The sequence below is a fragment of the Ictidomys tridecemlineatus genome, chromosome 2 (genome assembly GCF_052094955.1).
Source record: "Ictidomys tridecemlineatus isolate mIctTri1 chromosome 2, mIctTri1.hap1, whole genome shotgun sequence".
Lineage (NCBI taxonomy): Eukaryota > Metazoa > Chordata > Mammalia > Rodentia > Sciuridae > Ictidomys > Ictidomys tridecemlineatus.
The window spans coordinates 112,552,263-112,578,571 of record NC_135478.1 but is presented as its reverse complement, the minus strand read 5'-3'; the positions used below and the strand labels follow the sequence as shown (position 1 = coordinate 112,578,571).

Genomic DNA, 26,309 nt, shown 5'->3' with positions numbered 1-26,309 from the left:
GTAACTCGTCCATTTAACATATCTCGGATATCGTTCCAGTCAGATCATAGATTTACTTTCACAAGACAGAGGTACTATTTTCCCCTATACTAATGAGTGTTAACGTACTTTCTTTTTAGTATTACAAGCTTTTGCGAATACCGGTTCTCTGGGAATCATTCATTCAATTGTGCACTAACTGTGTTTCACTATTTGCTACACACTCTACTCAGGATTCCGGGTAAACAAAACATGCTTCAAAAATAGTTCCGAGTGATGGCATTTTCTTTTTCCAAGATGGTGAGATGGGCTGAAGATCGGTCTTTAAGCCAATTCAGTACCCAGCGATTAAAAAAAAAGGGGCCCTGGACCAGGAGGGGTGCGTGAGGAAAAGGGATGGGGACGGAAGGTGCGCTTTTTAACCCGGTCCAGGCTCTGGAGTCTTTAGCACGGACAGACTCACTATAACTCCCCCTCCGCGAAAAGCCATTCGCAGATTGTAGGTCAGGCGGGGCGGGGCAGGGCAGAGCTGCGCGCGACCCTCGGCGCGCACTGGGAGGCCGAAACTGGGGGTAGCCTCTCTGGCCCCGACTCCCGAGGGCTCTATGACACCGCACTGGCTCGCGGGACAGGAAGGGGTCGGCTGAAGGGAAAGAAACCGTTCTACACTGTACATCTTGTAGTCAGCAGGTCCCGTAACTCTCGCGATAATTACGAAGTACTGCGCCTGCGCACTGCAGTGGTGCTTTGGCGGTGGAGGAGCGTTCAGTGGTTGGTGTGTGAGGGGTGACTCTGTGGAGATTGCGTTGTACCCCCGAGAGTCGCCACCATGAGCAGCACCTTAGCAAAGATCGCGGAGATCGAAGCCGAGGTAATGGTTGCAGCTGGGGCTTCGTTCTCATTCTGAGAATCTGTTCCCCGACATTGCACTTTGCTGTTCTCCCTTCAGCCACGTTAGGAACGGGCCCCGGTTCCCGGACTCCAGTCTGCCGGGCCCATGTTTGGCACCTTTATCCCTTGGTTCACCTTCTGCTATGACGTTGTTTTTCTCAATTTTAATTTCTTTTCTCTGAGCAAAATTGAGTCCTTTCCCATACTTAAGTCTTGACCCAGTCACATATTTCAGGATCTTCCCTCATTATTATTTGCTGTGCAATTCACTCTCCCCAATGATTCCCTTTTTCAGTGCATTGCTTCTGGCAGTAGGATCTGAAAGTAAATTGGTATCTATTTGGTAGTAGTTGATTTTCCCTGGTTATTTGATTGAGGCGCACAGAGCTTTTTAAAGCCAGGAAAGTGGTGATGCTGTTTCGCATGGGACATACTAGGGACAAGCAGTAAAAAAAAAGAATCAGCAATAGGTCTTATTTACTTATTTTAATATTTTTTTAGCTGTCAACGGACATTTATGTGATGCAGAGAATCGAACCCTGTGCCTCACACACGTTAGGCAAGCGCTGTCTACCACTGAGCCACAACCCCAGCCCCAGCAGATGGGTTTTAGTTTGTGGACTCTAATAGGAGGGACTTTGATCTTGTTTCCTCTTTGGACCTCATTTATTTATTCTGTAGAAAGGAAATTGAGCTGGATGATGGAGAGAATGAGAGTTTACTCTTTTTAAGTAGTTAAAATTGTTATACAGACATTAGTAGGACTTTAGTAGGACTTAGAAAATAAAATTTTGTCTCAGTGCTGGAGGAGCATTCTAGATATTTTACCCCATGGGAGCTGCTTCTGATTTATGGCTGTGATTTTTTTCCTTTATAGATGGCTCGAACTCAAAAGAACAAGGCAACAGCACATCACCTCGGGCTGCTTAAGGCTCGCCTTGCTAAGCTTCGTAGAGAACTCATTACCCCAAAAGGTGGTGGAGGTGGTGGGCCAGGAGAAGGTTTGTGTTTTTCTTCAGTATATTTTTTTGGATATAACTTCTAATCAAAACAATACAAAAGAATACATGTGGTTTGCATGTAATAAATATTTTTCTATCAAAAAATTTAATTTTTCAGGGCTGGGGTTTTGGCTCAGTAGTAGAATACTTGCCTAGAGTCTGTGAGGCACTGGGTTCGATTCTCAGTACTGCATATAAATAAATAAAATATAAAGGTTCATCAACAACTAATAAATATTTTTAAAAAATTTAGTTTTTCTATCAAAATTCAAATTTTCTAATTAAAAAATTTTTAATTTTTTTTTAGTTGTTGATAGACATTTGTTTTATTTATTTATATGTGGTGCTGAGAATTTGAACTCAGTCCCTCACACATGCTAGGCAAGTGCTTTGCCATTGAGCCACAACCCCAGCCCTCTGAATTTTTTTTTTTTTTTTTGGTGGTACTGAGGATTAATCTCAGGGCCTGGTGTGTGATGGGCAAGAATTTTACCACTGAGCTACACCTCCAGTCCCTCATTCTGAATTCTTAAATTGTTTTTACTTTGTCTTACTCTGTTAGTTTCAGAGGCATATAAATATTGTCTAAGTGAGATATGGCTTTATTATATCCTTCACAGATCCAAAATAGATTTATATTGATTTATAGAAACCCATGAATCTAGGGCCTAGGGTTGTAGCTCATTGGTAGAGCACTTGCCTAGCATGTGTGGGGCACTGGGTTTGATTCTCAGTACCACATATAAATAAATAAAATGAAGGCCCATCAACAACAACAAAAAATTAAAAAAAAAAATTCCAAAAAAAGAAAAAAGAAACCTGTGAATCTGTACCATCAACAAAATTAATGTAAATAAGGAAATTGATGCAAAGGGAAAATGAAGAATAAGAGGTTAAAGCAAGAGAGGTAAGATTAGAACCCAAAGGAATGCCATAAATCTCCACACCCACTAAATTTTTTTTTTTTTTTTTGATACCAGGGATTGAACTCAGGGGCACACTATTTTATTTAGAGACAGGGTCTCACTGAGTTGCTTAATGCCTTGCTTTTGCTGAGGCTGGCTTTGAACTTTTGATCCTCCTGCTTCAGTCTCCCAAGCCAGTGGGATTACATGCATGCTTCACCGTGCCCATCTTACACATACCCATTATAGAAGGGCCACAAATTGAACTTGTGTGCAACCATTGTAATAAAAGAAAACACAGGGGGGCTGGGATTGTGGCTCAGTGTTAGAGCACTTGCCTTGCATGCATGAGGCACTGGGATCAATCCTTATAAAGATATTGTGTCCATCCATAAAAAAAGAAGGAAGGAAAGAAGGAGGGAGGGAAGGAGGGAGGGAAAGGGAGAGAGAGAAAGAAAGAAAGAAAACAGGGGCTGTGGTTGTAGTTCAGTGGTAGAGTGCTTGCCTAGCATGTGGGAGGCACTGGATTTGACTATCAGTGCCACATAAAAATAAGTAAAATAAAGGTATTGTATCCATCTACAACTAAAAATATTAATAAAAAAAGGAAGAAGTAAAAAAGAAAACCCAGACATTCACACCATTCCCAGGGTGTAGAAGACAAAGAAATCCCCTATTTTTTATATCAGGTTTTATGTAACATATAGACCATTAATATATATACACACACACACATACACGTATATATTTTTGTATATGTTTATATTAATATCTGAGATTGAACCCAGGGTTGCTTTTAGCAATGAGCCATATACCCAGTCCTTTTATTTTTATTTTTATAGTACTAGGGATCAAACTCTGGGTCTTATGCATGCTAGGCAAACACTCTACTACCACTGAGCTATATCCTCAGTCCTTTTTATTTTTTATTTTGAGAAAGGGTCTTACAAAGTTGCTTAGGGCCTTGATAAGTTGCTGAGGCTGGCCTTGAACTTATTATCCTCCTACCATAGGCTCCTGAGTTGCTGGGATTACAGTTATATGCCATTGCACCCAGCTATATGGCAGTTTAAAGTACAGTTTTTATATCAAACACTGTTTGAATGTTATGACTTGCTGTAGAGGAATTTTCTGAGCTTCAGTAACACTTTAGAGGTAAACTATAAAAATTTTAAGAAATAGGGCCTAGAGGGATTGGCAGCAAAAATGAGAAAGGAGTATTTTTTTTTGTGTGTGTGTATGTGTGTATGTATGTATGTAGGTAGGTATGTATATGTGTGTATGTGTGTCCCTGTGTTGTATGTTTATACTAGACCAGTGCTCTATCACCGAACCATATCTCCAGCCCCTAGATGAGTCTAAATAACTCAGGGTTAGCTCTTTTTTGTTGTTGATTTTTGTTTTAGGTTTTGATGTGGCCAAGACTGGTGATGCTCGAATTGGGTTTGTGGGTTTTCCATCTGTGGGGAAGTCAACACTACTGAGTAACCTGGCTGGGGTATATTCTGAAGTGGCAGCCTATGAATTTACTACTCTGACTACTGTGCCTGGTGTCATCAGATACAAAGGTGCCAAAATACAGGTGAGTCGGGCTTGCAGACCAAGGAAGGAAAGAAATCCTTTTTCCTTTTTTTTTTTTTTCCCATACTCAGGATTGAATCCAGATCAAGTTACCACTGAGCTAAGTCCCCAGCTCTTTTTAATTTTTATAAGTTGCTTAGTGCCTCACTAAATTGCTGAGGTTGGTTTTGAACTTATGATCCTCCTGCTACAGCCACTTGAGTTGCTGGGATTGCAGGCATTCACCACCACGCCTGGCTAAGAAATCTAATGTTTATTTGAGAAGCGTTTTATTGGGAGCTCATTGTATGCCTGGTCTGATCTTTGATCTACTAGGCTCTTACTGTGTAGCAGGGAAGATAGACCAATAAGTATATAAATACAGTAATACAATGAATAGTGCCTGTGAAAATACAAAGAAAGAAGGTTAGTTTTTCACCTGAGAATGGGGAAAAATGATCTGGTTAAACAAAAGCTTTATGTAGAAAGTGAAATTGGAGGTGTGGATTGAATTTAAAATAGAATTTCACTGTAGGTCTCAGTAATAATGCTTCTAATTTCGGTGACTTGGGAGGCTGAAGCAGGAAGATTGCAAGTTTGAGGTCAACCTCAGGAATTTAGTGAGACCCTAACTCAAAGTAAAAAAAAATATAAAGGGATGGGGATGTAATCAAATGGTAAAGCATCCCTAGGTTCAATCCTCAGTACTGAAATGAAACAAAACAAAAAAAGGATTTCACTAAACAGAAGGAAAAGTCCCAGGCAACAGTATTGGTGAATGTCTTTCTGTGATGTGAGACTCAGTTTAGAGCAGGAGTAGTGGAAGGTGAATCTGCAAAGGTAGGTTGGGAATGAATAAAAAGGGCTTGCTTGAGGTCTAGCTCAGTAATGCAGCACCCCCAGATTTAATTCCTAGTAGAGAAAGAGACAAAAAGAGAAAGAAAGAGGGAAGAAGGAAATTGAATTTTAAAATTGTATGTAGCTAACAGATTTTTTTTTTAATATTTTTTTAGGTGTTGATGGACCTTTATTTTATTCACTTATTTATGTGGGTGCTGAGAATCGAACCCAGTGCCTCACACATGCTGGGCACAACTGAGCCACAACTCCAGCCCAGAAAATTTTAATAAATAAGTAATGTGATCAGACCCTTTTGAGATGCAATTCTTGTTGTGAGGCCTAATGAGGTTGATTATGACTTGATTCTATTTTTTTTTTAAAGAGAGAGCGAGAGAGATAGAGAGAGAGAGAATTTTTAATATTTATTTTTTAGTTTTTGGCAGACACAACATCTTTATTTGTATGTGGTGCTGAGGATCGAACTTGGGCCGCATGCATGCCAGGCGAGCACGCTACCGCTTGAGCCACATCCCCAGCCCCATGACTTGATTCTTTTTTGTTCTTGTTGTGTACCTTATGCATACTAGGTAAGACATTTTTCTTAGATGATGGTTTTACCACTCCTAAATGAGGGGTTCCCTTAGATATGAAAGAAGGTGTATGTAAAATATAGTGAAGCATATTCTTATTGACTGCATAGTGAAGAATGTTTGCCTTCTGACTGGGCATGGTGGCATATGACTATATCCCACTACTTGGGCGGGTTGAGGCAGGAAGATTACAGTTCAATACCAGCTTTAGCAACTTAGTGAGACCCTCTCAAAATAAACAAAGGGGCTTCAGTTTCTAGTTTGAAAAGAAAAGTTGCATTCTGAATTTCATGACATTTGAATCTATGTTAAGGAATTCCCAAACTCCTGGTCTATTGCACCCCAAATGTCTCCGTTTGCTTGCTTGCCTACCCACTTGGCTGTCCCATCTGCCCCTCTGTCTGCCCTCTTTCTTTCGCTTTTTGTCTCTTTTATCTTTCTCTATTAGAGATTATATCTGGGGGTGCTTCACTACTGAGCTAGACCTCAAGCAAGCCCTTTTTATTTTTATTTTTTTTTTGTACCAGGAATTGAGCCCAGGAATGCTTAATCACTGAGCCACATCTTGGCCCTATTTTGTATTTTATTTAGAGACAGGGTCTCTCTGAGTTGTTTAGCACATTGCTTTTTTGCTGAGGCTGGCTTTGAACTCATGATTCTCCTGCCTCAGCCTCTCAAGCCGCTGGGATAACAGAAGTGTGACACTGTGCCTGTCTTCTGTGTTGATTTTTGTCTAGTACTTTTATTTTTTTGCAGTTATGGGGATGAAACCCAGGGTCTGTCTTATGCATGCTAGGTGAGTGCAGTACTTCTGAACCACATCCCCAGCCCTGATACTTATTTTTTGTACCATAGCAACTAATAAAATTCCAACTTTTTGAAGATTTGAATCATATGTAATTGAAAACAATGTAGTGTAGGATCTGAAGTTGAAATTGTGACCTACTGTATCATTTGGTGTCTGATGCAAATTAAGAATCAGCTGTGTTTCTCTTAGAAATTTAGGATATCTGTTGGGTACCTATCAGCTCACTATGGCACTCCAGACTCGCCAGGTACATTGGTGTGGCATTTGTTTTTCTTCTTGTTGAATTACGCAGTGAATTGTGAGGTGCATTCCTGCTTTGTTATAGAATCTTTTTTGTTGTTGTTGTTACCAGGGATTGAACTCAGGGGCACTCAACCATCCCCAGCCCTATTTTGTATTTTATGTAGAGACAGGGTCTCACCAAGTTACTTAGTGCCTCGCTTTTGCTGAGGCTGGCTTTGAACTCACAATTTTCCTGCCTCGGCTTCCCAAGCCTCTGGGATTATAGGTATGTGCCATTGTGCCCGGCTGTTTTTTTCTTTTCTTTTTTTTTTTTTGAATATTTATTTTTTAGGTGTAGATGGACACAACACAATGCCTTTATTTTTATGTGGTGCTGAGGATTGAACCCAGGTCCCACCCAAGCTAGGCGAGTGCTCTACAGCTGAGCCACAATCCCAGCCCTGTTTTTTTCTTTTTAAAGACTGTTTTAGGGCAGGTGAGTTGTCATTGGTGAGTTGGTGGGGGAGGTATAGAGAATTAGAACTATTTATTTATTTAATTATTATTATTACTTTTTTGCAGTGTTGGGGATTGGACCAAGGACTTATCCTTGCTAGGCAAGCACTCTACCTCTGAGCTATAACCCCTGCCCTAGAACTATTTATTTATTTATTTATTTTTGAGAGAGAGAGAGAGAGAACTTTTTAATGTTTATTCTTTAGTTTTCGGTGGACACAACATCTTTGTTTGTATGTGGTGCTGAGGATCGAACCCGGGCCGCACACATGCCAGGCGAGCACGCTACCGCTTGAGCCACATCCCCAGCCCCAATTTATTTTTAATTTTTATTTTTTTCTGGTACTGGGGATTGAACCCAAGGATATTCTACCACTCAGCTATATCCAACCCTTTAAAAAATTAAAATTTTTTTATTTAAAAAGTTTTAACCAGTACTAGGGATTAAATCCAGTGACATTTTATCACTGAGCTATATCTCCTGCCCTTTTTAAAAAATTAAAAAATTTTGAGACAGTCCAGGCATGGTAGTGCATGCCTGTAATCCCAGCAGGCTGAGGCAGGAGGACCCGAAGTTCAAAGCCATCTTCAGCAATTTAATGAGGCCCTAAGCAACTCAGTGAGACCCTTTCTGAAAAATAAAAAGAGGCTGGGAATGTGGCTTAGTGATTAATGATTAAGCACTCCTGGGTTTAATCCCTAGTATTAAATTTTTTTTTTTTTTCTGGCTGGGTGTGGTGGTGAATGCCTGTAATTCTGTAACTCAGTGAAATTTAACACAAAATGTACAAATATATTAGTTTACTAACTCATACTTTTGTCATATTTTGGCAACCTCTTTAATATCTAGAAACTAGATATTATAAAGTTAGATCTCCTTTGTGAAGTATCACTATATATATAGTACAGCAAAGTTAAATGAAATACATGTAACATACAAGGTAATGGATAAGCTGAAATTTTCTAGTATACTGTGACAAGAGTTTCCCTCCCATTTACCTCAACTCAGTGAGTGAGTATAGATAGTTACTGTTCAGAGGTGGTTTGAGTCCAAACAGTGTTTCTGGTTGTTGATAGACCTTTATCACATTTATTTATATATGGTGCTGAGATTTGAACACAGTGCCTCCCACATGCCAGGCAGGTGCGCTACCCTGAGCCCCAGCCCCAGTCCCTCTCATCATTTTATTTATTTATTTTTTTGTACTGGGGATTAAAGTCAGGGGCACTCAACCACTGAGCCACATCTCCAGCCCTATTTTAGAGACAGGGTCTCACTGAGTTGCTTAGAGCCTTGCCATTGCTGAGGCTGGCTTTGAACTTTGAACTTGCCTCCTCAGCTGCTGGGATTACAGGCGTGTACCACCTTCCACAGCCTCTCATCAATTTTTTTTTTTTTTAAATTTATTTTTTAGTTGTGGTTGGACACAATATCTCCACATTACTTCTTTTTCATGTGGTGCTGAGGATCGAACCCAGGGCCCCGCATGTGCCAGGCGAGCGCTCTACCACTGAGCCACAATCCCAGCCCCTCTTATCAGTTTTTAAAAGCTATTTACAAGAAGTTTCTTTTTATTCTACTTTTTAAAAATTTTTATGTGGTGCTGAGTATCAAACCCAGTGCCTCACACTTGCTAGGCACATGATTTACCACTGAGCTACAACTCCAGCCCTTTTTTTCCCCCAGTTATTAATCTACTCTATTGATGAGAAAGATAAGGTACAAAAAATGTAAGGCATTTCCCCAAGGAAAATAGCTAATAGGTCCCAGCCCTTTATTCTACTTTTTTTTTTAATATTTTTTTTTTAGTTGTAGATGGACACAATATCTTTATTTTTATGTGGTGCTGAGGATTGAACCCAGGGCCTTATGCATGCAAGGCAAGCGCTCTACCACTAAACTACAACTCCAGCCCCCACTGAGCTACAACCCCAGCCCTCTACTTTTTAAATCTATGAAGTTCATTTAAATATCTTAAAGGATGAGACTGTACACTGTGTACACAGCACTGGTAAATAAAATCACATATGTAACAATGGTTATAATCTGAGATATCTTCTAATATAACCATTTTGGGTTGCAGCTTCACTTTCACTTCCTTCTCTCTACGTTCAGTTCAGTGGGTAAGTATAGAGATATGTAAAGCTTAAACATGGTTGAAGAAATTGATATCCAAAATTCATTTACAGAGTCCATGTTTTCTTATGAATTTCATTACAGTGCATAAAATGTGCTAATTTTACTATTTTGTCCTACATTGGCAACCTGTTTAATACTTAGAGATTAGATATTATAACATTGGGATTCATTTGTCTATTCTATATACCATGAAAACAGCAAAACAAAATGCACAAAACATACAGAAAAATGATGTTTGAAAATGTTCCAAGAATCAGTGCACTAGCATATTACCTTTTGCAGTTGCTCCCTTCCACTGATTTTTTTCAAATTTATAACCAACTGTTTTTTTCCTCTCCTCCTTCCTGTGCTTTTTGTTGCAGCTTCTGGATCTCCCAGGTATCATTGAAGGTGCCAAGGATGGGAAAGGTAGAGGCCGTCAGGTTATTGCAGGTGAGTGTTCAGGGCTACCATCCTAAGATATCATTCTTTATGTGGTCCTGTTCTTCAGCCTGGAATTGTTGAGCTTAGATATTATACTAGGGTAAAAGGCATAGTTTTCACCTAATATCTTAACAGTAGGATATCAAAACTTGAAGGGAGTGCTGGAATGTAGTTCAGTGATAGAACACTTGTCTAGCATATGCAAAGCCCTGGGTTCAATCCCCAGTACTGCAAAGAAATGCATAAATAATTTAAGTTGGGTGTGGTGGCACATGCCTATAATCACAGCAACTCAGGAGGCTGAGACAGGAGGATTGCAATTTGAAAGTCACCCTCAGCAACTTAAAGACACTCTGTCTCAAAAAATGAAAAAAGGGCTAGGGATATTGTTCAGTTCTTAAGTGCCTCTGGGTTCAATTCCCAGCATGCCCCTCCTCTCCCCCAAACAAAACAAACAAACAAAAAGTTGAAGAGGGGCTGGGGATATAGTTCATTTGGTAGAGTGTTTGCCTTGCATGCACAAGGCTCTGGGTTCAATCCCCAGCACCACAAAAAACAAAAAAACAAAAACAAAAAAACTTGAAGGGACTTCAGGACCTCTTATATCTTCTGCCCCCCACCCCCCAAGTGCTTTTTTTATTTTGTGTGTGGGGGAGAGAAAAACTAAGGACAGAAGAAATACTGTGATTCAGTGTCATGCTGTTGGTGGCAGATTCAGAAGTAGAATTCAGATTTCTTGTCTCAACCCATTTTGAACAGGGTCTTACTGAGTTATCCAGACTATCCTTGAAAGTGTGATCCTGAGCCTTTGTGTAGATTCTCTTAAATGCTTATCTGCTTTTATCAAGGACACTTACACGACTTCCCTCATGTTAAATCTAATGGCCAATTTATTATCCACAACTTTCTTTAAAACATAACACTTCATCGCTCCCTCTTAAAACATTTGTGTCATTTGGTCAGTAGAAGACCAGTGTTCCTTTCTGGTCTCTTTTACTTGATTTGTACTATCTTTAAGATTTTTAAATGGATTGATTCTTTTCTTCTCTATGTTCGCTCAGAATAGGAATCTCTTCTAGTTCCTATGCCTCAAATTCCTGAGTATTTTTTCTAATGATTGTGAAATGTATAGTAGGACTTTACCCTCTTATGGACCTTAGACCAACTACATTGTATTTCTACTTAAAATATATTAAATTAATTATCTCTAACTTAATGTGTGAAATTGAATTCTGTATTTCTTCTCCCCAACTTGCTCTTCCTCTAGTTTTTTCCATCCCACTTAAAGACATATTTAACCTTCTTTTATAACAAAAATGACTTTGGTTCCTCTTACATATTTCCTTTTAGTTTTACCTTCAAAATAAAATTGGAATGATTAAGCCACTTTCTTTTTCTATTTTTTTAAAAAATATTTTTAGTTGTAGATGGACACAATACTTCTATTTATTTTATATGATGCTAAGGATCGAACCTAGTAGCTAGGCAAGTGCTCTACCATTGAGTTATAACCCCAGTCCTCTTTTTTTTTTTTTTTTTTTTGGTTCCCAGAATTGAATTCAGGGGCACTCGACCACTAAGCCACATCCCAAACCATTTTTTGTATTTAGAGACAGGGTCTCACTGAGTTGCTTAGCATCTTGTTTTTACTGAGGCTGGCTTTGAACTCGTGATCCTCCTGCCTTAGCCTCCTGAACCTCTGGGATTACAGATGTGTGCCATTACACCCAACCCCTCCCCTCTATTTTTAATCTTTTATTTTTTAGTTTTAGGTAGATACAACATCTTTATTTTTATGTGGTGCTGAGAATCGAACCCAGTGCCTCAAGCATGCTAGGTGAGCGCGAAACCACTTGAGCCACATCCCCAGCCCCTATTCTTATTCTTAAGTGCAAAATATTGTGTTAATCATACTCAGCTCATGACAGTTTTTTTTAAAATATGTTTTAGATGTTGATGGACACAATATCTTTATTTAATTAATTAATTTATTTTTATGTGGTGCTGAGGATCAAACCCAGTGCCTCACACACGTGAGGCAAACACTCTACCACTGAGCCACAACCCCAGCCCATGACAGATTTTTAAGTGCACTGTATAAAGTGCTCGTTTTGCTTGTTTTATATTTACAACCCATTTTCTCTCCCCCACAGAAAACCATGCTGATGTGTTTAATGTCATTGTTGTCTAGATATATTATTGTATCTCAATTGCTCCCCTGCCCCCCCCATACTAATTTATAATTTGTTGCTTCTGTCTTTCTAATACTCTGTGGTATGTATCCATCACATTTTACTTGTCCGTTTTTGTCATTATGGGCATCTAGTCTGTGATCACTACCACAGCTAATGCTGTATATCAGCTTCATATTTGTTTCCTTGAGGAAGAACTTTGTGAAAATTTCTTTGGAATAGAGACCCATAAGCAGATTTGCTGGGATACATCAAATGTAAGTTCATGTAATGGTGTTGGGTTGTACTCCGGTGTGGCTGTTTTAGTCTGCACACTATCAGCTTATGAAGGTTCCTGTTTCTTCTTTTTCAACCCTTTATCAGTTCACAGAGTTTGAGGCCATCCTTTATAAATTTAGCTACTACAATAGGTGTGAAGTGATAAGTAACATTATTTTTCTTGTATGTTTCTCATCACCAATGAATTTTTTTTGAAGGTACTGGGGATTGAACTCCAGGGCACTTGACCACTGAACCACATCCCCAGCCTTATTTTTTGTATTTTATTTAGAGACAGGGTCTCACTGAATTGCCTAGGCTGGCTTTGAACTCACGATCTTACTATCTCAGCCTCCCAAGCTGCTGGGATTACAGGTGTGCGCCACCACGCCCGGCATCACTAATGAATATAGTGCATCGATTATATATTTATTAGATTGGAGTTTTCTGGAAATTTTCATATCCTTTGTCCATTTTCTTGTTAGGATTGTTGTCTCTTGTTTTTGAAGAATTAATTTCTTTTAAATTCTATATCTGTGTTATGTAATGTGGTAGCTTTAGCCACTGACTAAAATACAAGTTAATTAAAATTAAATAAAGCCAGGCCTGGTGGCACATGACTATAATCCCAAGCCTTGGGAGGTTAAGGTATGGGGATCATGAATTCAAAGCCAGCCTCAGCAATTTAGTGAGGCCCTAAGCAACTCAGTGAGACTCTGTCTCTAAATAAAATGTAAAAAAGGGCGTGGGATGTGGTTCAGTAGTTAAACGCCTCTGGGTTCGTTCAATCCCTAATACAGAAAAAAATATAAGTTTGCCAAGTGTGGTAGTATACACCTTTAATTGCAACTAGAAGGGGACTGAGGCAGGAGGCTCATGAAGTTGGAGGCCAGCCTCTCAAACTTAGCGAGATCCTGTCAGAAAGTAGAAAATAAAAAGGGCTGGGGATGTAGCTCAGTAGTAGAGCACTCCTAGGTTCAACCCCTAGTACTGTAAGAAAAATTGAATTTCCTGTCCTCAGATAAGCCACATTTTACGTTCTCAGTAGCCATATGTAAATGGTTATTGAGATATAGAATGCTTTTATCATCAGAAATTTTTTGGTTAATATTAAGCTCTAGTTATTCCTTGTCAGCTTTGTATATAGCAAATATCTTGTATGTTAGTTATTTTGTTCAAAATGAGCTTTGTTCAGTAGAAATCCTTTATTTTCTTTTTTTGGTTTTTTGTTTTGTGTGGTACTTGGATTGAACCTAGCACCTTGCTCATGCCAGGCAAGTGCTATTCCACTGTTTATACTCCCAGCCTCAGCGCGCTTTTTTTTGTTATTGGTATCATATATTGAACCCAGGGGCGCTTCACCACTGATCCTCATCCTTTTTTTTTTTTAATTATTAAGTGGTTTTGAGGATCAAACCCAGTGCCTCATGCATTCTAGGTGAACATTCTACCACTGAGCCACAACCCCAGCTCTTCCCACTGCTTTTTATTTTTTATTTTGAGACAGGACCTTGCTTAGTTGCCAAGGCTGTCTTGAACTTGGGATCTTCCTGCCTCAGCCTCCAGCTGCACCTGGCTTAAAATTCTAATTTACACCTGTTTTCTAAGGTAGTGCCCTTTTCTCATTCTCAGGATTTTTTGGATGATAATTTAGGCACTCTTAATTATTATTATTTTTATTTTGAATTTGAATTGTTTTATGGTATTATTTTTATCAGGAAAAAACATAAATGTTAAAACAAGTATAAAAACTCCCATGTGGGTGCCTATAGGCCTGGCACCTGTGATCCCAGTGTCTCGGAGGCAGAGGCAGGAGGATCACAAATTAAAGCCAGTCTCAGTAATTTAGTGAGGCGCTAAGCAACTCAGTGAGACCCTGCCTCTAACAAAATACAAAATAGGGCTAGGAATGTGGCTCAATGGTTGAATGCCCCTGAATTCAATCCCTTGCACCCTCCTACTAAAAAACAAAAAAACAAAAACAAACCCCAAAAAACCTCTCCCAGACTTGGATACTGTGGTAGATACCTGTAATTCCAGTGACTTGCCAGGCTGAGTCAGAAGAATCACAAGTTCTAATCTCTCTTTAACATTTTAGTGATAACTTCAGCAACTTAGTATTAACTTGTCTCAAAGTAAAAAATAATGAGGACTAGAGATAGCTCAGTGTTAAAGTGCCCCTGGGTTCAATGCCTAATAACAAAAAAAAAAAAAAAAAAGGAAAGAAAAACAAAAAGCCAACTATTAGAGTCCTTTATTAACTGTTTTTATGTAGCATCTGATTAAATGCCAACCAGATAGCAAGTCTTTGCTACCTTGAGGTGGGCAGAAATTTCATAGATAGGGACTGGGGTTGTGGCTCAGCGGTAGAGTGCTTGCCTCGCACGTGCGAGACCCTGGGTTCGATCTTCAGCACCACATAAAAATAAATAAGTTAAATAAAGATATTATGGCTAACTACAACTAAAAAATAAATATAAAAAAAATTCATAGATGGGTCACTATAATTATAACCACAAGCCACAAATGAAACAGTTGATAAATGATATATTATCAGTATTAAAAACTTGTTATTTGAAATGCAGAGTTAAAATGAAGAAGCAAGCCACAGACTCAGAGAAGATGTTATCACCATGTCTGACAAAGCACTCATCTCCAAAACATTAAAAAACTTGTTCAATAATAAGACAACCTAATTTTTTTTTTTTTTTTGATACTGGGGAATGAACTCAGGGGCACTTAACCACTAAGTCTCATTCCAGCCCTTTTATGTATTTTATTTAGAGACTGAGTCTCAGTGAGTTGCTTAGCTCTTCACAAAGTTGCTGAGGCTGGCTTTGAACTTGAGATCCTCCTGCTTCTGGGATTACATGCTTGTAGCACTGCAGCTGGCAAGACAACCTAATTTTAAAAATGGGCAAAAGAATCAACTCTCAAGATATATAGCCAGTAAGGACATGAAAAGATGGGTCAGCCTCATTAGTAATCTGGGAAGTGCAATGGGATATCATTAAATGCTGATAAGAATGGCCAAAGTTTTAAAAACAGAAAAAGAGTGACACCAAGTGTTGGTGAGGGTGTGGAGCATTTTACATGCTGCTGATGGGAATGCAAAATTGTGTAAACATTTGGAACATGGCTTACCAGTTTCTGATAACCTATACCTATGATATGACTAGTATTTATCCCAGACAAATAAAAACACATGCCTACAGAAAGTCTTGTACATGAATGTTTAAAGTAGATTTATAGATAACAATTTCACAAGTGAAAACAACCTAGATGTTTCTCAACAAGCAAATAATGGGTAAACACATTATACAGTATGTATTATATAGAATATAAAATGGAGTACTGCTCAGTTTGTAAGCAGAGATATATTATTGATGTATGCACAATATAGTTGAATATAAAAACCATGCTAGAATAAAAGATCCAGACACAGAAGAATATAATTTTATGAGATTCCATTTATATTAAATTCTGAAAATACAAACTATCTATGGTAGAAAGACAATCAGTAGTTCGCCGATAATTGAGGGTGAACAATTGATTAAAAAGGGGTACAGATGAACTTTTGGAGGTGATATCTTGATTGTCATGATTATATAGGTATATACATTTATCATCAAACCTTATGCTTAACATGAGTACATTTTATCTTTTTCAAGTTATACTTCAATAAAGTTGATTGAAAGTATGTTAACCAGGCACTGGGGCTATGGCTCAGTGGTAGAGCACTTGCCTAGCATGTGTGAGGCCCTGGGTTCGATTCTCAGCACCACATACAAGCAAATAAATAAATAAAGGTCCATCAGCGACTAATACAAATATTAAAAAAAAAAAAAAAAGTATGTTGACCAGATTTTTTTTTTTCCCCTCTGGTGGTACTGGGGATTGAACCCAATGGTATTCTACCAGCTGAGATACATCCCCAGCCTCCCTGCTGCCTGCCCCCCCTCCCCCCGCCCCAGACAGGGTCTTGTTAAGTTGCTGATACTGGTTTGAACTTGGGATTTTCCTGCCATAGCCTCCAAAGTCCAAAGTAGCTGGGATTATAGGAATGTGCCAGTATGTTTTGCTCAGATAATCTTGTTCTTTTAGAGTTTTATTTGTCTTTTAGAGTTTTATTTAATCTTCTTAGCTCTTCTGGAGTTTAGGTTATTGTTTGTGTCTTCATTTTTATTGTTGTTCTACTAAGTGTAGAACATTTGGGTAAATAAGTAATGACTTCAAGGTATACCTACAAAGTGACATCTGCTATATATCTTTGGTAACTTTAAGAACTTAGTGTATGTTTATGTACTTCCTAAAACAACAAAACAAAAAAAAACTTTCATCCTCTCTTAAGTGTAGGCCCCCAAAACTCACCTCTGTTTTGAGTATTTGAGTTAATTAAGGCTTTATTGCACTTAGGGTATAATTTTTTTTTTCCGTTTTTTAAATCTTCAGTGGCCCGAACATGCAATTTGATCCTGATTGTTCTGGATGTCCTGAAGCCACTAGGACATAAGAAGATAATTGAAAATGAATTGGAAGGCTTTGGTATTCGCTTGAATAGTAAACCTCCCAACATTGGCTTTAAGAAGAAAGATAAAGGAGGCATTAATCTCACAGCTACCGTAAGTGAGGAAAGAGATATGGTATAGGCTACTGAAGGGTCTGGAGCAGGAATTGGATTGAGGTGCCCAGACATTGATATTTGGAAATTTTCTAACTTTTTCCTGTACTAACTGAAATAACATAATTCTCTTATATTAATAACTGACAAGAAAGACTTCCAGGGTATGAGATGCCTTATCTGTGCAACTTAATTTCCTCTTTTGGGTTTTATGTTTGTAGTTTATAGGAGTGTGGACCAATCTTATGCTTGCATGAAGTAGCTAGCTACCAATATCTGTGTTTTTATTTAACATGAATTTATAGAGCACATACCAGAGGCCAGGCATTGTCTTCAGCTCTGGGCAGTGGTTGGGGAAGCAGAAGCGGGAACAAAGTAGACAAAGATCCTTTCTCTTGGGTAAAGTGGCAAACACAATTAGTAAGTAAAATAGAGTAGACAGTGATAAATCTAGGAATGAAAGTAAAGTAGGGAAAGGTGATAATGTTGGTATTAGGGTTGGATTTTTAAGTTTATCGTCTTTATTGTGATGACATGACAGTGTGAACCAAAGTCTATCTTGGGGAAGAGGGTTTTATATAGCAGAAATAAGTTAGGTGTGCATTGAATGAGGTGGCTCATGCCTGTAGTCCCAGTGGCTTGGGGGGACTGAGGCAGGAGTATTGCGAGTTCAAAGCGGGCCTCTGTAAAAGCAAGGCACTAAACAACTCTGAGACCCTGTCTCTAAATAAAATAGAAAAAATAGGCCTGGGGATGTTGCCCAGTGGTCAAGTGCCTCTGAGTTTAATCCCTGGTTTGCCCCCCCAAAAGAAATAGCTAAGTGTAAGGCTTTAAGGGAGATCATGTCTTTGTTAAGACTGAAGACCAGCTGAGTGAGCAAGTATAGAAATATTTAGAAATAAAATTAGTCATAGGATAGGGCTATACATACTATTACTTTGCAAGAAGTGAGTAACTGTCATTTGGTCTGATCTATGAATTACTCGTGATTTGACTTAGGTTTAATGAGATTAAAATGGCAGTTGTTTTGAGAATTCACTGAATTGAGTTAAAACCAAAGCAGAGAAATCATGTAAGAAGTCATCACAGTGATTCAGTAGAAGAAATTATGACTTCTTAGACCAAATTTGTAATAGTAGAGGAGATAGAATGATGGATAGTGGAAAGATTTTGAAAAGTACACAGTAGGAGTTATAGCTGGGTTCAATTACAGATTGTGAGAGAGATGACTAAAGGGTTTTTTGTCCTGAGCTGGACAAATGAACTCATTACTAAAATGGTAGGACTTGAGATGGGGTTGTGGCTCAGTGGTAGAGTGCTTGCCTAGCATGTGTGAGGCATTGTGTTTGATTCTCAGCACTGTATATAAATAAATAAAATAAAGATCCATTGACAACTAAAAAATATTTTTAAAAAACCTAATTAGAACAAATAAAAAGTAAAATGGTAGGACTGTGTGAAGAATAGATTTGGAGGTCAGGATTTGGGTTTTATATGCCAATTAGACATCCCGCTACTTCTTGTCAGGGAAGACGTATGAATGATCTAGGCAGGAGATTGGTTATTATGTAAAGCCAAGAGCCTAGGTGAGATGATTAAGGAAGTGAGTATAAATAGAAAAGAGGTTACAGTGATAGAGCACTTGCTTAGCAAGCTCGTGGCCTTGGGTTCAGTCCCCAGTATCGGTGGGGTAGTTGTGGATTGAGGTCCTGCAAGAAATAAGATTTCTCAGACAATGAGGGAAAAGAAAAGCTGGAAAAGTTTACAATCTTGAAATACAAGTAAAGAATATATACTTCAGATAGGAGGAGTGATCTATTCTGCTACATGCTGATTCTCAGTCATGGAACTGAGGACTGAGACCTTTCTATTAAATTTAAAGTTCTAACATTCAGGTGATTGACATAGGTTTTAGCTGTCATGCCCCAGATTTTTCCCCCTATCCTAACATAATGTTTGAATCTGAGCGTTCATGTTTCTTTCTGTATTAGTTTGCTATGGTAATAAATCCCCTATCTACAAATAATCACATTCTGAGATACTAAGGATAGAACTTCTACATATGACTGTTAGGGGATAAAGGTTAAGGTTGTGGAATAAACAGTTCGGCCCATTAGCACCTTCCTTGAGTTTGGAAAAATTTTTAGTTTTTAATTTTTACTTATCAAAGGTTAGTTACTCTTATGTGGGTAATGTCTTCGCTAATGACTCTGTACCTTAGGTTAAATAATTTAGGCACATGGGTAGGTGTTCTTATTCCTCTACCCCCAACAGTCATTGTTTGCTATGTTGATTCAGTGCCCTCAGAGTGAGCTGGATGCTGAAACTGTGAAGAGCATTCTGGCTGAATACAAAATTCATAATGCTGATGTGACTTTGCGTAGTGATGCCACAGCTGATGACCTCATTGATGTGGTGGAAGGAAACAGGTACTGAATGAATGTGCAGTTTGGGCTTGATTTTGAATTTGAAGAAGAAAATACTGGATCATAAATCTGGCAGATATAAATTCTAACTCCAGTTGTGCTATTGTCTCCCCTCAACTCCAACCCATACTGGGTATTGAATCCAGGGGTGCTGTACTACTGAGTTATATTTCCAGACTTTTTTTTTTTTCTTAAATATTGAGACAGTGTTTTGATAAATTGTTGTGCCTTGAACTTGTGATCCACCTGCCTCAGCCTATATAAATGTGCCAGGTATATTGCTGCTATCCTTTAAAATTTTGATTTCCTTTTCTCTTTCTCTCTCTCCTTTTTTTTTTTTTTTTTTTTTTTAATGAGGATTGAACCCAGGGGCACTTAACAACTAAGCCACTATCCCAGCCCTTTTAAAATTTTTATTTTGATACAGGGCCTCACTATGTTGCTGAGGCTGGCTTTGAACTTATGATCCTCCTGCCTCAGCCTCCTGAGTTACTGAGATTATAGGCATGAGCCACTGCTCCCAGATTTCTCTTTCCTTTTATTTGAATCCAGGGCCTTATGCATGTTAAGCAAGCACTCAACTAATGTATCCCCTAGTTGTGATACTATGTTAAATCATAGTGGGTTTGATTTTATTTATTTATTTATTAATATGCCCTTTCTTTTTTTCTTTTTTTTTTTTTTAAGAGAGAAACAAGGAGAGAATTTTAATATTTATTTTTTAGTTTTTGGTGGACACAACATCTTTGTTTGTATGTGGTGCTGAGGATCGAACCTGGGCTGCATGCATGCCAGGCGAGCACGCTACCGCTTGAGCCACATCCCCAGCCCTTGAGTTTTTTTAGCTGTAAAATGAGGGATGGGTTTTAATTTGTAAATTCTTACTTGTTCTACAAATTGAATGATGATCAAATTCTCTATTTTAGGGCTCAGTAGGTAAGTGCCCCTTGTTTAAACCCCAATACCCAAAAAAACAACCACCCACCCCCCCCCCTTTTTTTTTTTGTAATGGGGATTGAACCCAGGGCACTTAACCACTGAGCCACATCCCCAACCCTATTTTGTATTTTATTTGGAGACAGGGTCTCACTGAGTTGCTTTGTGCTTCACCAAGTTGCTGTGGCTGGCTTTGAACTCGAAATCCTCAGCCTCCCAAGCCCCTGGGATTATAGGCGTGTGCCACCGCACCCAACCCATTTTGTTTTTTTGTAGTGAACTAGGCTGTCCTCTAAATTGTCAAGTAGTGGTTGAAGATATTAGGTAACTAATTCTGCTCTCCCAGAATTAATCCGTGTGAGAAATCATATAGGTTGTCCTATAGAAGTTGAGAAGGCCAGTCTTGTCTATCCAACCCAAGATTATGTAGCTGAAACTTTGTTCCTTGAAGTGTTATTATTAACACTTTAGTAATTTAAACTGTCAATGGACAGGGTTCTGAGGAGGTCCCTCCAAAGAGGAAACTGGCAAGCGCGCTACCGTTTGAGCCACATCCCCAGCCCCAGTTTCATTTCTTTTTGTTAGATGAATTTATTTGATTCTCATTTGAAAACAAAAACTAGGCATTAGGCATCTTATGAGGTAATAGAAGCCTGAGAAATAATGGCTTGCCTATTAGTAATCTTAGCTGCCACATTAATTGTACACTAGAAATATAACATTGCTAGACACTGTGCTTAAAAATTTTTTAAGATCTTTAAAAATTCTCATATATTATTAGAAATTATATTCTTGCTGTCACAGTGGCACATGCCTGTAATCCTGATGATTTTGGGAGGCTGATGCATGAAGATCACAAGTTTGAGGCCAACCTCAGCAACTTAGTGAGACCCTGTCTCAAAAAAAAAAAAAAAAAAAAAAATTGCTGGGGATGTGGCTCTGTGGTTAAGTACCTCTGGGTTAAATTCCCTACTGCCAAGAATAAAAGAAATTATACTTACGTTCTTAAGCCAGGCTTGGTGGCACATACCTAATCCTAGCAATTTGGGAGGCTGTGGCAGGCAGATCACAAGTTTGAGTCTAGTCTCAGCAGTTTAATGAGCCCTTAAGCATCTTAGCAAGAACATGTTTCAAAACAAAATATAAAAAGTATATGAGGGGGGGCTGGGGATGTGGCTCAAGCGGTAGCACGCTCGCCTGGCATGCGTGCGACCCGGGTTCGATCCTCAGCACCACATACAAACAAAGATGTTGTGTCTGCCGAGAACTAAAAAAAAAAATAAATATTAAAAATTCTCTCTCTCTCACTCTCTCTCCTCTCTCACTCTCTCTTAAAAAAAAAAAAAAAGTATATGAGGGGTGGCTAGGGTTGTGGCTCAGTGGTAAAGCGCTTGCCTAGCATGTACGTGGCACTGGGTTTGATCCTCAGTACCACATAAATGTAGAATAAAGATATTGTGTCCACCTAAAACAAAAAAATATTAAAAAAAAAGTATATGTAACTTAGTGATAGAGCATCCCAGGTTCAATCCCCAGTACCTCTCTCACCCCCCCACCCCCCAAAAAAATGAGGAAAGAAATTATAATTAATTCTTAATATAGTTTTGTAGAAAACCAATCTCCCAGCAACTAGCTTCATGCCTGGGCTAGGGCTTGAGTTACTTCTCAACATATGGTTGAGTCTTTGGTTTTTTACTTATTTTAGTAGAAACTTTTTTTTTTTTTTTTTGGTAGCTACTTATGATCTCTTTAAGAGTCTCTGATTTGGGATGTTGCAGTCAGGCTGGCAGTTGTGTCCACAGCTCCAGATTAATAACTTGTTTGTCTTCTACTTCTACAGGGTTTATATTCCCTGTATTTATGTATTAAATAAGATCGATCAAATCTCCATTGAGGAATTGGATATCATCTATAAAGTGCCTCACTGTGTACCCATCTCTGCCCATCACCGCTGGAATTTTGATGACCTGTTAGAAAAGATCTGGGACTATTTAAAACTAGTGAGAATGTAAGTCTTTGTGGATGGGGTAATGTTGCTGTAGCAATGAAACCAGTCCTAAAATGATGTCCTCGGGTTTGGTAACAAAATGTTTTTTCTGGAGATAGAAGTAAATTGGTTCCTGTTGTCTCCTGGGTCATGTTGAGGGTTTGCTGTTCCTCAGGTTGGAGATTATCCTTAGAGATGATAGAAGGTTGGTTTGCATTCAATACATGATCCATTTAAGAAGGTGGCAATCTTTATGCCTTCTTTATTCTAGTTACACCAAACCCAAAGGCCAGTTACCAGATTACACATCTCCAGTGGTGCTGCCTTACTCCAGGACCACAGTGGAGGATTTCTGCATGAAGATTCACAAAAATCTTATCAAAGAATTTAAATAGTAAGTATCATGGTTGTGGTGCCTTTTCCTTGTGAGCACCTGAATTCACTAATAATAACTCTTAGGATATAACTTAAAGCAGTCAGGTAGCAGGGAAGCTCTACAGTGTTTGGTTAGAATTCTGTAGTGTTTCCTAACATCAGGCCTAGTTAGAGTTAGCAGAGCTCCAGAAGCCTCTTTGGAGGACTTGATTATACAAAGGGCCCTGACTTGCCTTTATTAATTTATCTTCCTTTTGGTAAACACAAATATTAATTTTTCCTATCAGAGTCATACTGGTCATCACTGGTTACTGAGTCCCCCTTTAAACTTTAAGCATGGGTGAAAGCCCCAGCTTATACTTTTTCCTGCTGATTATAGGCTGTTTTGTTTTGTTTTTGTGGTACTGGAGAATTACACCCAGGGGCGCTTAACCACTGAGCTACAACTTAAGCTCTTTCATGAGACAGGCTGTCACTAAGTTGCCCAGGCTTATCCAAAGCTTGTGATCCTCCTTCCTCTCCCTCCCCAGTTGCTGGGATTACAAATGTGTGTCATTGTGCCTGGTTGAAGCAGGAGGATCAAAGGTTCAAAGCTAGCCTCAGCAATAACGAGGCACTAAGCAACTCAGTGACACCCTGTCTCTAAATAAAATACAAAATGGGGGCTGGGGATGTGGCTCAGTGCCCCTGAGTTCAATCCCCAGTATCTGCCCCCAAACAACAACAACAACAGAATAGGAAATAAATATTGGTAAAATGTTATTAATTAGAACTACGGACCTTAATTTAAATTTTTTTTTTTTTGTACAAATTGTCCTTTTTGTGTTCCAGGAAATTGCATGGCATCTACTTGTTATTTCTCCTTAGTTTTCCAATTCTAGTCTCCCAGTAATATTTCCTCAGACTTTTATTGTTTTTGACCTTGACACTTTTGGAAAATGTTTGCTTGTTATTTTGTCAAATGTCCCTCACTTTGGGTTTGTCTGACTTTTTCTCATGATTGAAGTGAGATTATACATTTTTGGTAGGAATACTACAAAAATGACTTTGTGTTCTTTTGAGTACATACCATGGGATTCATGATATTGACATATTTTACTGATGATGATATTATCTTGGTCACTTGGTTAAATTGGTATAGGCTGGTTTTCTCTACTGTGTAAAGAAGTTTTTTTATTTTTGCATTTGATAAATATTTTGAGGTAGATACTTTGACTTCAATTTTTGGGGGAGATGGGTATTAGGGATTGAACTCAGGGGCACTAGACCACTGAGCTACATTTCCAGCCCTATTTTGTATTTTATTTAGAGACAGGGTCTCAGTGAGTTGCTTAGACCTCACTTTTGCTGAGGCTGGCTTTGAACTTGTGAACCTCCTGAACTGCTGCTGGGTTGAGGTAGATACTTTGAGACTATGCAAATTTATTTTCTCTTCATGTTTTTGCTTTCTGAATGTAGCATTTATCTGTAACATTTATTAGTGTGGTAATTATTTCCCTCTTTAATTTTACATTTATTTATTGGAATTCTGAGAGTTATAGCTATGCCTTCTCCTATATTTCTTTTTTGGTATTAGGGTTTGAACTCAGGGGTGCTGAGCCATACCCTCAGTCCTTTTTATTTATTTTTTATTTTTTTGGTACCAGGGATTAAACTCAGAGGCACTCAACTACTGAGCCACATCCCCAGCCCTATTTTGAATTTTATTTATAGACAGTGTCTCACTGAGTTGCTTGGCACCTCAGCTTCCCAAGATGCTGGGATTATAGGTGTGCGCCATTGTACCTGGCCCCTTTTTATTTTTTGAGATGGGTCACTAAATTGCTTAGGGCCCAAGTTGCTGAGACAGGTCTTGAACTTGCAATCCTCCTGCTTCAGTCTCCTGAGGTGCTGGAATTACAGGCATGCACTACCATGCCCGCCTATTTATCTGTTTTTAAAAGTAGTATCTTAATATTTAGTGGTTTCTTTTTGGAATATAGATTTTTAAAGGTTTTGTTGCAATGATAATAAAATACCAGTGTATCTTTTTATATTTTTACCTGTTGATTTGTAGTTTCTGTGAGATGGTTGCAGTTTTTGGTTTATTAATTTCCATCATAAGGTATTTTTTGGGGGTGGGTGGGTACTGGGGTGCTTAACCACTGAACCACAGTCCCAGTCCCTTTTTATATTTTATTTAGAGACAGGTCTTGCCAAGTTGCTTAGAGCCTTGCTAAGTTGCTGAGGCTGTCTATGAATTCTCAGTCCTACTGCTTCATCCTCCCTAGTCACTGGGATTACAGGCATGTGCCACTGTGCCCAGCAAGGTATTCTTAATATTGGCAACCCATGAATACACAATACCTTTATATACTCTAGGAAATCAGGAGGAAATAATAATTTCTTGATAAGAAATATCTTCCTAGGTAACTGAGGAGTGAGACTCTTATTTCTTTTAGTACCCACTGATATTAGATCCAATAAATGCTGTAACAACCTATAACACTGTATCTATGGCAATCAATTTCTAGTCTGAATTTTTTTTTTTTTTTAGTATTTATTTTTTACTTATAGGTGGGCACAATGTCTTTATTTTACTTTACATGGTGCTAAGGATTAAACCCAGTGCCTCACGCATGCTAGGCAAGCTCTCTACCTCTGAGCCACAACCCCAGCCCCTCTACTCTGAATTTATCAGGATATTTTTCTACAGCAATCCATGCTTTGTATTTTTAAATCTTTAAATTTGGAGCTAGGCTCTTCACATTTTCATTTGTGATTTTCTCCCCACCCCCATGACTTGAGCATTCTAGGCAAGTATGCTGTCATTGAGCCACACCCCCAGCCCTTGTCTTTGACATTTAAACTGGCTGTGGAACAGAGGAACCATAAAACTTCCAAAATCTTTGCTGCCTTGTATACAAAGGCTCCAGTGTACCACACTGTTCAGGAAGATAAAACCTGTAGCTTTGAGTGTAGTCTGGGAGCCAGGTCTGTAGCTAACTCTGAGAAGGTTAGTAACCAGGCAAATAAGGCAGAAGCTAAGTTATTATTTATACTGACCATTTTTTTTTTTTCCTTCCAAACAGCGCTCTGGTCTGGGGTCTCTCTGTGAAACACAATCCACAGAAAGTGGGTAAAGACCATACATTGGAGGACGAGGATGTCATTCAGATTGTGAAGAAATGAAACCTTTTCTTTTTCCATCTGTGGGGGCCAACCACAGCAACTTTCTCTATGACCAGCACCCTACTTCACCCCTTCTGTCTTTGGCAGCCACTGGATCAGAATACAGTGGTGGGAGATGGAGGCACACAAATTATAACTTCAGTTACTTTAGTGTCACCTTCTATGTTGAACTGCATAAAAGATCTCATAGCCCTGTTGGCTTTGTGGAGTTTGTGTGTTGTTGTCAGATTTGTTTGGGATATACTGAATAAGGAAGGATGTGTACAATGAGGTAGCTACAGAAATACTTCATTGCTTGGTGTTAAATGTGAAATGGATAAAAACTTGACATGTAACATTTGATGGTTAATGGTGGGAGATCCTTTCAACTAGATAAAGGCTTTAGTCCTTTTATTTTTTTAGAATTTTTTTAATATTTATTTTTAGTTTTCGGTGGACACAATATCTCTATTTTATTATTTATGTGGT

The 26,309-nt window shown here is 38.6% G+C and overlaps 1 protein-coding gene across 1 annotated transcript; it reads left to right on the top strand.

The window, feature by feature from the left end:
* The first annotated feature begins 690 nt into the window (after positions 1-690).
* On the top strand, positions 691-26,049 carry Drg1 (developmentally regulated GTP binding protein 1). Its single transcript, XM_005339866.5, has 9 exons — positions 691-850; positions 1,748-1,871; positions 4,183-4,358; positions 9,815-9,884; positions 16,778-16,947; positions 19,245-19,375; positions 22,149-22,316; positions 22,567-22,689; positions 25,742-26,049. Exons 1-9 carry the CDS (start codon positions 809-811, stop codon positions 25,839-25,841), a joined length of 1,104 nt encoding a protein of 367 aa, XP_005339923.1. The 5' UTR covers positions 691-808; the 3' UTR covers positions 25,842-26,049.
* Positions 26,050-26,309: the final 260 nt, after the last annotated feature.